This window comes from Leguminivora glycinivorella, chromosome 21 (assembly GCF_023078275.1).
Source record: "Leguminivora glycinivorella isolate SPB_JAAS2020 chromosome 21, LegGlyc_1.1, whole genome shotgun sequence".
Classification (NCBI taxonomy): Eukaryota; Metazoa; Arthropoda; class Insecta; order Lepidoptera; family Tortricidae; genus Leguminivora; species Leguminivora glycinivorella.
This window is the reverse complement of record NC_062991.1, coordinates 2961909-2976961: the sequence shown is the minus strand read 5'-3', so window position 1 is coordinate 2976961 and position 15053 is coordinate 2961909. Positions and strand designations below refer to the sequence as shown.

Sequence of the window (15053 nt, the reverse complement as noted above, 5' to 3'; positions counted from 1 at the left end):
CTACTGACATAGGTAAATACATACTACATCACAATATATTGAATAATTATCCAATTTTATTGCCAGCTATTAAAGATCAAAATATATCTTTATAATTTTATATTATATGAATGCAGTAGGCAACTAAAGGCACAGTAGGCATAATAAAGAGTACTATCGTACAGTATGGCCACTCCTTGCTTCCCGCTGAAAGCGCTGCCCACCCGTTGTCGGCTACCTCACAGTACCAGTCGACCCGTCATATCTCACTCATACAAGCATGTTACGCGTTCACCTACACGAGCTTAGACTGTGCGTAGGAACGCGCCTCTTTCATATATTTGATCGCCATTATCCGAGGTGTGCTAAATGTTTTGAAAGCATTGGGTGTCAAAATAAAACAGTAACAATTATTTTAAACCAACTTTATTTTTAGCTAAAATATAATAATCCATACATCAAAGAGGATCCCTAATTACAGTAATAATACCGCAAAATACAAAAAGAAAGTAGCTACCTCACATAATACTTGTTATAACTGGCGGTGCGAACGCTGTCAAAGAATAAAACTTTTCAGATCATAAACTAGGTTAAAAACATTAAAATAGCGTTGGACGGTTGACAAGAACAAACATAACGGGAAACTTGAAGCAGAAACTTAATACACCGGGCTGTGTGACAGAATGACAGCTGTCAAAATGACAGGTGTCATTTTCGTTGTTTGAGATGGCACGATTTCACTAACCGAACAAGTAGGGTTTAAGTCTGTCTCATAGCCTTATTAATACGAAATTATATTAATTTATACAACAACATATGTTTCTTTAATTATATATTATGTATTGCCCCTTAACACTCACTGTTTTATAGATATTACAACTAATAAAACCTATATGACAGTTGACATGATATGACACATATCGGACATTTTATAAGTACGATGATCGCTTATTGTCAGAAAATTGACAGACAAAAATACTAAGTAATTCTAGGCATATTTTTACATTATGCACTTATATAGTTTTCGAACAAAATGCTATGAGACAATTCAACCTAGCTTATAACAATGCTGAACACACAACCCGCCAGTAACCGCCAAATGTGCGAGAGAAACGGCAACATACAACAACGCTAACTAGTGACAAAGACAAAATGATTATATCAACGATTGCTTGGGGTCGTACAGTCGAATATATAACACTAATATGGCAAACTTCCCATGATATGCAACCACATAACGTCAATGTACCAACCCCGTGACTTTGAGATAAAATATATATGTATTATGATAAATTTAATGGTAATCGAACACATGGGACATCTGATGATAATCACTTTAGTCATCCATGGACACTTGCAAGACCAGAAGAATCGCAAGCGCGAGCACTTTGACAAAATTCGATTCTTTAAAGTGTCCCGTCTAGGCTTATTTATTTTTGCACATTCGACTGCATTTTCTGCAAGACCATTATGATGTGGATACTTATATACATTTTTAGATAACACACACGGACATAGATTCCGCCCTTAATTGCTTAAGAGTGGCGCAGAAACTTGACCATTTTTATGTGCTCTGCTTATATTTTTTGAGAATAAAGTAGTGTTTTTGTTTCTATATTCTTTCTCTGTCACGGGGATGGGCACAGATGGCGTGCGAGCGAGACGCACTACCGATAGACCCAAATAAAACCCTACCTAGAGTTAGACCGGCGGCGAGACCGCCTCTTACTACCTAATTGTTAGTAAAAATCCCTTAACGCATTCAAAATATATATATAATTAATTATATAGTAGCTGTCGATACCATTTTGTATATTACTTGTATAATATCGTACATCTATTTTTTTTTTCAAAATATCTGTGCCTAATATACATTTAAGCCGATCTTTGAGAAGCTCATAAAGGGTAGAAGTATTTTTGGACATTTCTTTGTCGAACGACAATAACTACAAATTGTACGAAGCTTTTGTACCTTCAAATTAAAATGTTAAATGCACTTTGAACCAAAAACGCAAACAGGCATCGCCGTGGGTGTCTTAAACTAAAAAAAATTGTAGCAAAATATACTTGAAAAGTGAAGCATACAACATATCTCTTAAGTATTCAATATACATAGTATTTGATCACTTACAAGCTATATTACGAGCTATACTGATTCCATACGAAATTACAACGACTACTGTTATTTAGTACATACAGTTGTTTCCACTTATTTTTAAAAAAAGATTAGAAAAGAGTTCTAGAGTAGAGTACTCAGTACTACAAAGCAAGCGCGGAGCGAACTGCTGCTGCCAACATGGCGGGCACAAAATGGCTGCCGTGGCAGACAAGATGGCCGCCATCACAAAATGGCCGCTCGGCGCGTTCAAAAACACGTTAAGTACATTCGCGCCATCGGCAACAATAGTCCGCGGAAATCATTTACGTATAAACTTGATATGATCAATTTTAGACTTAGTTACAATAAACTACAAATTAAAAGATAAATTGTGCCGTGGTTTGTGCCAAGCTTCTACACCTCGAGAAATCAATTCCGTACTGTACTGTGGGTCGCTGTGTCGTCTCTGTCGCACACTAGGCTCGTCCTAATGTGCGACAGAGATAGATTGCAAACAGTTTGCATTAGTTTAATCTGCATTATTTTTAGTTTTCGCCTTATTTCCTCAAGTAACTCGTATACCGATTGGGACGTCAAATTTAATCTTAGTCAACTATTCTATTTTGCCCAATCAGTCGATTTAAAATTTTCTTTACCAAAGCTACTAAGGCAAAGAAAGTATTTTTTACTTTCTTTGCAATTACAACTTGAATCCATCTAGTTGCTCATTTTTTGTTTTATTTTACATTGATCGTAACATTTCACTTTCTAGTATTCCCACAAACACTCAAAGTCATTATTTCTAAACTTCAAAGACAAAAATTAAATATACACACACCAGTGTATCGATTGTCACAAACCTCTTTTGGAGCATTCCACGTAAACTTCTCTTACGTAACGCCATCTAGGTACTACAAATACTTCTGAAAAAGCTCACAAAGTTTTATTATTTTTTGAAGTATTTCATGTCTTTGCAAAAAAATTGGTAGTCGATTTGATTTAGGATGCTGCCATACAGAAAGGCGTTACGTAAGCGACATCATCGTCGAATGCACCTCTTAATCTTTACATAACAACACATTCAACACGTAGAAAACTAATGCAGACAGTTTGGTGAGCGAGATAGCGATAGAGGCGTGGCTCGCGTGCGAGAGAGATGCAGGATTACATGGTGCTGTTGTCCCACTCCAGCTGACTGATGTTTCTGTATTTGTGCTGCTTTCCGGACACCACTGAAAAAAAAAAGGATTTTGACGTAACGTCTGAGTAAGATAAAAAAATAGTTAAGATTGTTTCGTTTAACTACGTGGACATTATAAGATAAGATGAGATGGACTAATTCTCTTGCTGGATCCTACGGCATGTTGAAATTAGTATCACTTAAAATCATTCGTTTTTTAATGTCCAGGGGAGTTTTAAGATCTAATTTACTTTTGGCTTTCATATAAATATTTAATGTTAAGAAATAAAGACTTTAGAACCAAATGCAGACCCCTGAGGCACTCCGTTAGTGGTTTGGTAGTATGACCTGTATTTTTCCAGTAGCTCTAAAATCTGCGGCATGTTATTAAAATAATATTGAATTAAGAGTTTCGCTTTTCATAATTTTTCTTTAGAGATCAAACGTTTAAGGAAATAAATAGATTTCACTGAATCGAAAGCTTTTTGCGAGTCATGAGCTCAATACGAGGAGGTAAAAAGAAGTTTACATACCTTCCTCGTCTTCATCGGACGAGTCGTGTCGGTCAGAGTCGGAATCGTCACACGACTCTCCATCGGAGCTTAACTCGGCCGCGCCGGCCGTGCCCATTTCTGCTGCGGCCTGCTGAAAAAAAAAAGAAAACATTTATGCCTTGTCAAGATTTTATTCAGCCTATAGGGTTTACTGGTGAAACCCGATAAGTTGAGCAAAGTAGTTTTGAAATTCTAAAAAAAAATTGGTGCTAGTGGGAGACTTTAACATAAATATACTCAATCACAATCATTGCTCAGATCAGCTTTTGTCTATCGCGGAGAACTTTAATCTGTCTTGTCATATTAACGTACCGACCAGAGGGTTGAATTGTATCGATCACATATTTAGTAATATTAAAAACGCAACTGGTACTGTTCTACCGCTAGCACTATCTGATCATGACACGGCACAAATGCTAACATTTGAAGTTAGTAAAAAACCCCTATTGCCGAAGTATATAACTATCATGAAAAGGGATTATTCTGAGTGTAACATTGAAATCTTCCGGAGAGCTTTAGGTTCCCTATCATTTTCTGAAGTCTACACCGAGCCTGATTTTAATAAAAGTTTTAAATGTTTTCATGACACTATATGCCTTTTTTACAATCTCTGCTTTCCTATAATTAAAGTAAAAGTAAATATAAACAGAAAGCGGAAATGGATAACTAAAGGTCTAAAACTGAGTACGAAAATTACTAAATATGTGCAATTTCCACAATATTCTTATTTCAAATATTTTCGATTTATCGGGTTTCACCGTGGTATACCTCGCTTAGTGGCGACGAAGCGATGAAGGGTACGGGGGGAGTGTAATGGGAGTTATTTTTATTAGTCTCAGTATGTACAAGATGTACTGACATTTTACTCAGAATCACAGCTTTCATCTCATAGGAAAATGGTAACAAGATAAGAGAAATCGTAATAACCAATCTTTTTACCTATTGCGATTGAAAAAGCTAGTGATTTTGAGAAGAAATAATATAACATTAATAAAAATATCACATTTTAAAAAAGTGATAAAAAAGAAACGCTCTAATTTCACCAAAATATCACATTCTGTGTGGTGACGGGTTAAGAATTTCACCACCTCTTTTCTTTCCGTGGGTGTCGTAGAAGGCGACTATGGGATATGGGTTAAATTGTGGCGTAGGCGAGAGGCTGGCAACCTGTCACTGCAATGTCACAGTTTCGTTTTCTTTCAACTCCTTATTCGCCAAGAGTGGCACTGAAGCTTTAGTAGTTTCATGTGTTCTGCCTACCCCTTTATGGGATACAGGCGTGATTGTATGTATGTATGTATCACATTCTAAAAAGTAACAAAAAAAGAAACGCTCTGCATCCTTCTTGTTGGAGGTTCCTTATGGGACTTACCGGGCTGTGGCAGCTTCACTTGACCTTCTGCAGAAAATTTGAAAAATGTGAAAAACCTCACCTCATCCATAGGATTGAGCGTGATGGTGAGCGCGGAGTCGTCCCAAGCCATCTCGTCCTTGGGCGCGCGGGCGCGGGGCGACGGGCGCGGCGCGCGCGCGCGCGCCAGCCCCACCCCGCCCGCCAGCACGAGCACGCCGCACGCTATCACGCCGATTAGGAGGGCCACGTGATCTGGAAACAATTGAAAACAATAAGATTACTCTTAAACAAAGGATACTATAGACTAGACAGCCAAATAATAATACCCCTACCGAACGAGATGGTCACATACAAATTATAATAAGAGTGACAGAGAGCAAAATGTTATTTTTTGTCTTTGTCATAGTTTCACTTTTCCGCCGCTGCCACAAACGAGTTTGTGGCAAACAAATAAGTACGTGACTTGTCAAGCTTATTATCCACCCAAATTACGTAGGTTGTTTATGGTAAACTGTCAGCCATTTTTAAAGTACTTCTTAAATTCGCTCCATTATTCTATATCTGTCCCTTACGGGTGTACGCTTACGTCAAGCCTATAGTATCCTTCGTCTGAGAGTTTACTGGATTAAGGCATGCCCCAGAAACACAGCCCGTGAGCACATCTCGGACACTGGCGATCAAATATATGAAAGAGGCGCGTTCCTAACACACATTCTAATCTCGTGTGGACGCGTACCATGCTTGTATGAGTGAGATATGACAGGTCGACTATTCGCGTTTTCGACAGGCGGTAACTGTGAGGTAACCGAGAGGGGGTGGGCAGCACTTTCAGCGGGGAGCGGGAGTGGCCATACTGTACGATATTACTCTTTATTATACTGTGAGATTTCACCTCGGACGTAAACCTAAATTGGACACAATTTTCAGGTCTATCAGTAATCCGATACACTCTTATATTCAAAGGCCCTTATAAAAATCCACACTGTAAGTAAACATGACGTTCTGGATGCCGATAATAAGGGCTAATAATCTGTTATTTGTTTAACAAACGGATTTCGCTGCATAGTGTAGTGATACTACATACATTTTATATGAAAATTAACCTCAATATCACCATCGGTTTTCGATGCCGTTTTTTTCCACAGAAAACATACACCGAAGCTTAACGCCTATATAAAATCGTGGCTTACCTTCTGAACTCCTAATTTTGCATTCCTTTAGGCCATATAAAAGCCCTGAACTTTAGATACGCCGCGATATAAACACTAAGCTAAGTCAAACTTCTAGGACTTGGTACACAGTAATTACAAAACAGAACTAGACTTTGCGCACACCAAAATGTTCCTTTTGTAACGTAGAATTTAGTAAATCCGATCACATCCCATATCTTTTGGTATTTCCAAAAAAGTAATTAGATATTGGTTACATGAAATAGGTTAGAGAATGTACGGTAGAAATAAGTCAGAATTTGACAAATAGAAAAAGTTGGTGCGTTTCGTTTCACGTAGTTCGGAGGGGAGACACAAATAGAAAAAGGTCAAAGATTCGTTAAGAATTGCTATTAAATCCCGTGTGGTGATAACTATTATTAAATAGTATAAATAATGTCGATACGGTTTGAAGTTTAATTTATTCAAGGTTTTTTAATAGGATTGAGTCTGATATGGAGAGCGGACCGAACAAACGGAACGCAGATTTTCGTGGGTCGGCTCGGTTGACGGTTTTGACAGATGAGCACAGGATCGAATACGGGAACACGCGCGCTCCGTTGATTAATTTCTGATCCGGTCCCCGCCGCCGCCGCAGGCGGCTGATTGCGCCTTGACATGCTGCCAGGCGTAGTTCTAGTGTTGGTAAACTAAGAAAACGTATATCGAGTGTGAAGTGTGCGTGCGTGCAGTGTGTTGAAAGCCCGCGCGGCTTCCGAGTCTCCACCGTAGAGTACAGCTGGCGGGGGCGTGGGCTGTATGCCGAGCGCTGCTGCAAGGTAGCGCCGGCGACCTCGAGGTGTTTCACACGTCCCCCCCCCATCATTCGCCGGCATCGTCTGACCGGCGCCTTTGGCGCGGGCGCGTCAACGATGCGCTGATAGCGCTGGCGTCTTTCTCCGCAAGCTACAGCTCCCGGACCCGGGCTGTGAGTCGCGCGGCGCCTGTCCCGCCGCCGACCAAGCTAAGGACTTCACGGGTCACACTCGCGACCTGAACTACAGCGAGCTCGTCGCCCATCGCCGCCACCGACGTTCCGCCCGTACCCTGACGGTACCGGCGCTGCAAACGACGAGACCACGAGTTCGTGAGTGCACAAACATTTCCCCCCCGTTCTCTTTGGCCAAAGATACGCGTAGTCGTCTATCGTACAACACCGCGCGTGTAGACCATAAGCGGCTAGACCTTAAGTTTAACCGGCCTTGAGCCCATGTAATCGGCCCCTAGGTTTTTAGTTCCAATGAATTATATCTGCATGAATTAATATTTCGGCATTATTATTCACACCAACTCTATGAAACCCACAGTGTTAGATTAGTATAGCAAGAGGACCTTGTACTACAAAAGTCCGAAGCCTTACCAGAGTTCATTCCGGCACACTTTTCATATAACACCCATTTTATTCATTACAATACATTTTACAAAATAATAACCAAATACCAATCCTATTCACTACAATAGACTGTTCATACTTATTAAGTTATTATTTCCACCTCGGATTACGAGCTTTGCCTATTATACAGATTTCGGTATGCTGTTATTCGATCCTGGAATAATATTCCGTCACCAATAAAATATTAAATGGAAATCACAAAGACAGTAGGAGTTTACAGCTTTCAGTATGCAGGCACGCGATGCTGGGAATAATATTCCACCGCCAGATGGTTGCTTGGTTGCATACGCTGCGTACACGGTTGCCATGGTTACTTACTGGTAGCGCTGGTGGGCGCGTCGAGCAGCCGCGCAGACGGCATCTCGGCGGAGTGCGAGTCGCGTTGCGCGTGCGCTGCGTACACGCGCGGTTGCATTGCGTGCCCGTGCACGTGCGACGGCTAAAAAAAAACATTTTTACTCGAGAGCAATTTGGGTAATTCTCGTCAGTTTATGTACGTAATCCATACAAAAACTTATTATTCAGTACAGGCCCCGTAGCCGAATGGCATTTCTCCGACGCCAAACGAAAGCGATACGCCGCTGGCTCTGTCGCGCCAATACGCAAGCGCGATAGAGATAGATATCTACTAGCGCTTCGTTTCGTGAGCGTTTGTGCCATTCGGCTAGCCACCCTGATGTAGTTTTTTTTTTCAGGTCGAAACTCCGGGGGGCATGTACTGAAAAACGTTGTACGATACACGTGCAAAAAGGAAATTTGTAACTCGTGTCGATTTAAACTAGCTTTGGATTTTATTATTTTAGAGTTATATACTTTTGCCCGCGGCTTCGCTCGCATTAGAAAGAGACAAAAAGTAGCCTATGTCAATCTCTAAGCCTTCAACTATCTTCACTTAAAAAATCAAGTCAATTCATCGCTCCGTTTAGCCGTGAAAGACGGACAAACAAACAGACACAGAGACTTTTCCATTTATAATATTAGTATGGATAACACCAGGGTATTATTGGGGCCCAGTAGGGACGGATATCTATAATTTCTAACAAGACGGTAAGTGCGGAAGACATTATGACATTATACACCGTGTTCCATTTAACACTAAAAACCTGAAAACCGTTTGTTCAGAATCGGAATTATATCTTGATGGGGGTAATATTTTTATTTAAATTAGTATGATTAGTTATTTTTTACGTGCCTATTCTATTGTATTCGTAATACAACATTGTGTATATCGCATTGCTAGAGGTTGTTTACCTTTTTCAGTATTTAGGGGTATTAATACTGGCTGGTTACTTGGGCGATTATTTTTTTCCGCTACGAGTTTGACGTTGTTTGTCAGTTTAATCTTAATGTTTATCATAAGTCATAACAAATTAAACTCGTACCTAATTACAACCTTGTCATTCTTAATATTGGGTTTAAATTTGCTTCCCGCGATTACCTGTCCAATTTGAAGTTTACTGTGACAAAGCTTTAAAGTGTTTTACAATGACATCTTAGCTGTCTATTGGTAAACCTTATGTCGTTGCAGTAACGTACACAAATAAATAGTTTTATGGTATGATGGTAGTTAGCAATTATTTTATTGAGTGTAGAGCTAAAAGTCAAGTAGAGCTGTACAGAAATCTAAAAATTCAATTTAAAAAAGTAACCATCAGATTAAAAGATGAATACTCTAGATGAGTTTTTAACCCTTAATTTGGCAAAGTCCGGTGGACGGACAGGTGATAAAAAAAAATATTTCGCTTTTTAGGTAGAATTTTATTTAATTTAACATATGGAAAGAGACTCTTTTATGATACATGCTTTGTATAAAAATACTATTTGACTACTGTCAACACTCGTTTGACAGTTACTCGTCAAGATGGCACCGCATCAGAAGTCAACTGTTTTTAGCAAAATATTTATGCGTTTTTCTTTTGGTTTTTGTAAGAACAGGGTATTTCTGTTGTATAAATAATAAAATATATTACATAATAGTTGCAAGTGGTTATGTTTTCAATTTATTTCTCAATTTCTAATACTCATAATCATCATCTAAACAAGTTGTCCGCCGCACCGGACAGTGCCAAATATATACTAAATACGATTTGTCCGCCGTGGCGGACTATGCCAATGTTGCGGTGACACGTATTGTAACAAATTATTATATTGTTTTGTTTATTATTTTGATTTTCTTGTTTTGGTGGCCTGCTTTTATGCTTAGATTTTTTATTTAATCCAACAGCGTGTGGTGCTGGACCAAGCAGTTAAAATTTTGGCACTTTTAGGTATACGTAGTGCGCGGATATTGTGAATGTTACATGTCGCGCGAGGGGCAATAAACATTAAAGAAAACCGGGTACATCAAAATTTATAATTTCTTTGTCTGCCCCGAACATTGATATAATTAATTTCGGGTAGTTTTGTGTTGTTTACATCTTCGACGACATTTTGCTGGGACATCACTGTCACATCAGTCTGTCATGATCACGGCCTGTGCAACCTGGCCAAAAAGTCGGAAAAAAGTTAAAATAATGATATTTGACTATAAATATGTGTCAGTTTGATTTTCATACAAAATTATTATATTTGTTAATTTTTAAAATAAATATATGTTAAGAAATACTTGTTTATTTTAAATGACCGTATGTTTGGCAGTGTCCGCCTCAGCGGACATATTAATTTATCCCAATATTTGGCAGAGTCCGCTGTGGCGGACATATTTTTTTTCCAAAACTAATAAATCTAGATTTTTTTAAATATTTTTCGGACGCTTTAAAAACACCTGTTATTCAATATATTAAGTAAAATCAGAAAATTTATGTCACCAGAGTCTCTGCCAAATTAAAGGTTAAAAAAATAAAAATCTGTTGGGGTGTCTGAGGTTTTGAGTGATACCGGAAACACGTTGTATATGACAATTTTACTTATAATAGGCTAGTTTCCTACTAGTCAAATCAGCTTCTTTTTAATAACTGCAAAACCATTTGCTAATATGGAATTACTATGAAATACTGAGGAGTGACGTCACGGTCAATTCATTTCCTTTATATCTTTCTCTTTGACTTATGAAATACAAAATAATGTTTAAACAAAACTACCGTCTATATATTTCTTCTAATTATATGGTGCTTTATTTCGTGCAGTGCATAAAATATTTCATTTTAAGTATAGGAAACTAGCCTATTATTACCTGTTTGTCTCTGGCAACAGCGTCCATTTTGTCAGCAACTCCGCTTGGGTGTAGCTCGCGCGCCAAACCGTCCCCGGTCATTTTAGGATGCACAACCGTGAGCTGAAATATAAACGAATGTTATTGGACATTTAGGAAAGAAGAGAAAAAGAAAGAAGTTAGTTGGAAGTGATCCCGTATAAAATTTAGTTAATTTATAATAGGGCATTTATTTGTGTGATCAGCTACACAGATATTTGAGAATTTCCTTTTTTTGACATTTTTTTCATTTTGATTTTTTTAGGGAATTTTAGACCTAAATTGTACTCAGAATCACGAGTACTTTCAATCTCACTGGGAGACAAAAAGTGTCCCAGAATTTCCATACATTTTTGTTACTTTCCTCTTTTGTTACCCCACACAACATGTACGGAAAATGGTAACAAGAAAAAGAAGAAAAAAACGTATGGGATAACTTTTAACTACTAGGATTGAAAAAGCTAGTGATTCTGAGTAGAAATACCATATTTTTTTTCAAAAATATCACATTTCATAAAAGTGGCGAAAAAAAAGAAATGCTCATTTGTTCCTGAGTCATGGACGTTTTCTATGTATTTGTATATTATGTATATCGTTGTCTCCACCCACAACACAAGCCTTCTTGAGCTTACCGTGGGGATTTTTTTTATACTACGTCGGTGGCAAACAAGCATACGGTCCGCCTGATGTAAAGCGGTCACCGTAACCTATGGACGCCTGCAACTCAAACAGTGTCACAAGATCAGTCAATCTGTGTAAAACTTAAAATATTAGGGGAGTTGCAAACCGGATTGATTGAAAATCCGGCTGTTTTTAATTGTTTCTCTTTCAACATTTATAACGGCAACCAACTAACGACAGATTGATGGATCAGTGGCCCATTTCTCAAAGTTACAAATTACAAGAGTAGTTGCTATCTAAAATGTTGAAAAGAGACTTCCTTGTAACTTTTAGTGACTTTGACAAATAATTGTCGTTGTCAAAATTAGTGAATAATGAATCCAAGTTCTGTTTTTTTTTTTTAACTTGGTTTATATTTATATTTCTTTACTAACCGTTTGAACGTATTCGTTGCTCGTGAACCGGCCGTCTAGCTCGGAGCAAGTCAGCTTAAACACGCGGTTGAGATAGTACGCTGGCTTTTTGTTGCTATACTCGATTTCACGGAGGACCTGTGAACAATATAGGTAATAAACTCATAATCATGTTAAGGATTAGCCCTAGTTCAGACACAGCGGAAACCGCGCGGATCTTATATTAATAGCATAGTACTAGACCGTTCACACTACACCGCGCGGTTGTAGTACGAACGTTCCGACCCGCGCGGTTTGCATCCGCGCGGTTTCCGCTGTGTCTGAAGTAGCACTTAAAGAAATATTATGAATGTATAACGCTTCCTTGTCAAACTTCAAGGCCCGGTAGATCGGGAATCGAAATCTAGCTAGCCCGGCTTTAGACACTGGTTCCACCGGGAGCTAGTAAGCAATGAGCTACATGCTTAACCCCCCCCCCCCCTGGGGCCTGGGCCTTTACCACGTGAACCCCCCCACCCCCCACCCTGGGCACGAAGCTGGATCCGCGCTTGATGAGCTATCGGTTGGCTATAAAAACGAACAAAACACTCCCGTGCAAATAGAAGAGACACGGCGATATTGATAGCTCATCTTGCCATCGATTATTTGTAATTGGCGTTTTGTAGAGTGACACTTAACTTTCGAGTCATAAATCTATGTCAAAAGTGACACTTAATGCCATCTACAAGTATAATCGAAAGCTACAAGACATTTTGTGGCGCCATCTATGTGCGGTGTAGTGTAAGCGCGCTCTTAAGCGGTCGCATTTTAATATATGGGATGGTATGATCTTCTTATATTTAAATGGGCTAGGTCAGAAGCTCAAATTTTTTTATACTACGTCGGTGGTAAACAAACATACGGCCCGCCTGCAACTCAAACAGTGTCACATGCGCGTTGCCACCCTGTTAGAAACTCAAAATTACTAGAAGCCGACGAGTATGTATGAAGAACGTTAAAAATCCGTGATCTCTGCCTACCCCTCTGGGAAACAGGTGTGTGTATGTATGTATGTATATACCTGTTGATAGTTGTGTACAGCGTCCGAGCCAGTCAGTATGACGCCGTCTCGCGTCACGGCCGCGCGGATGTCGTAACGTAGAGGCAGTTCCGAGGCCGAGCGAAGAGACAAGGTCTCGTGGTCCGGGTTGAGTGCTGGGTACACGGAGACAACGCAGGAGTCGAGTTTTTGGGCTTCTGCGTCTGTAAATAGGAAAAAAGTATTAGATTGTTATATTATACACACACACACACCCACAATCACGCCTGTATCCCATAAAGGGGTAGGCAGAGCACATGAAACTACTAAAGCTTCAGGGCCACTCTTGACAAATAAGGGGTTAAAAGAAAAGCCTCTCGCCTACACCACATTGTAACCCATATCCCATAGTCGCCTTCTACGACACCCACGGGAAGAAAGGGGGTGGTGAAATTCTTAACCCGTCACCACACAGGCATAAGGATATGTTAAAAGCATGCGAAGTAGGAACGCGAGATGAGAAAATAATAAAAAAATCCAGAAGTATATTACGTTCTCAAGAGATTTACAGTCTTTTGTTCACTAATTTGACCCAAAATATGCTTGAATTTCAAGCATACTGCGTACCAAAAATCTCTAGATACCTGGCAGAATGGTGTATTGTACCGTATCAACGGTATTAGTAAAGTATATTAATCAGATCTTCAATGCAATCAGAACTTCTCGTCGGTATTACATTGTACCTACTGTAGAATACAGGTTAAACTGTGGTATGAGCCACGGGCTAGCAACCTGTTACTGCAACATCACAATTATTCCTTTCAACCCTTACTTGCTAAAAGTAGCATTGAAAAGCAGCCGGAACAAGTTAGTTCCGTAAGTCCTCCCGTCATCAGCACACCGCACCCTCGTTGAGCTCTGACAGCCTTACTCACCGGCAGGAACACAACACTATGAGTAGGGTCTAGTGCTATTTGGCTGCGGTCTTCTGTAAGGCGGAGGTACTTCCCCAGTTGAGCTCTATCCGCTGACGAGACGATATCCGCTGTGCTGTGCCTTACCACACAAAGCGGAATATCATTCGCTATGCCCTACCTCCTGCAAAATTCTCCTTTTGGGAACATCTGAGTTTATGTGAGCACCTTTGATGGCTCCATTTTGCCCCGATGAGTACATGACGTAAAAATTTAGCAGTTTTATCTTTGCATACAACTTTGGGGGTAAGTTTTTGTATTAATATTTCTTCGTGTGTTTTTAGAGTTCCACACCTACCAAACAGGTACAAAAGGAACCCTTATGGTGCGACTCTGTCCGTCTGTCAGTCTGTCCGTCACATTATTTTCAATGTATTGTGTAGCCAAAGTATTACCTTTGACAGCGCCGTGTTGCGCTGCAATAACCCTCACGCTGAGCTCCGGGAAGACCCGGACCCCCTTGCGGAAGTGTGTGTAGTCTGTGGCCGCGTCATCGGTGCCATTTATCAGGATGCTGGGCGTTTGCGGCTGGAGAACCATGATGTAGGACTCGGCGGGCTTCGCTTTGATTATGCGGCCGTTGTCGCATCTGCAAAAAAATACACAATACACATATTATAACTCGACCAACTCGATACCGATTGAGCGTATAAAAACATCCAAGATGTATTCTAAATTCTTTGTACGAGATATAATCCGGTTTTCAAAGTTTTATTTTTTGCGCATTACCTATTTGCACGTGTATCATATAAGCTTTTACAGTACAGTCGCCTATATTGCCTAGACGTTACAAAAGTGTTCAGATATTTTTAAGTACCTTGAGCGCTCTTATATATGATGGCGACTGTACATAATATGGTCCTTAAGTTTTCGAAATACGCGTGAATTGTGCTCCATCCCACACTGGTGCAGAAAAGTAAGACAGTAATGAACAGCAATAGGTTTTTCTGAAATATTTTTTCATAATACTAAGTCAATTTCATCGGTGTTTACTTAGAAACGGACGTAAAATCACAGTATAATAAAGAGTACCATCGTACAGTATGGCCACTCCCGCTCCCCGCTGAAGTG

The 15053-nt window shown here is 39.7% G+C and overlaps 1 protein-coding gene across 1 annotated transcript in view; it reads right to left on the bottom strand.

The window, feature by feature from the left end:
- Positions 1 to 389: 389 nt before the first annotated feature.
- LOC125237362 (calsyntenin-1) overlaps positions 390 to 15053 on the bottom strand; it is a 572807-nt gene continuing 558143 nt past the window's right edge. Inside the window, 8 exon segments of the mRNA XM_048144366.1 lie at positions 390 to 3309; positions 3791 to 3902; positions 5245 to 5417; positions 8085 to 8205; positions 10939 to 11040; positions 12012 to 12128; positions 13051 to 13232; positions 14378 to 14571. Coding sequence (XP_048000323.1) covers positions 3242 to 3309; positions 3791 to 3902; positions 5245 to 5417; positions 8085 to 8205; positions 10939 to 11040; positions 12012 to 12128; positions 13051 to 13232; positions 14378 to 14571 — 1069 coding nt within the window. The 3' untranslated portion in view covers positions 390 to 3241.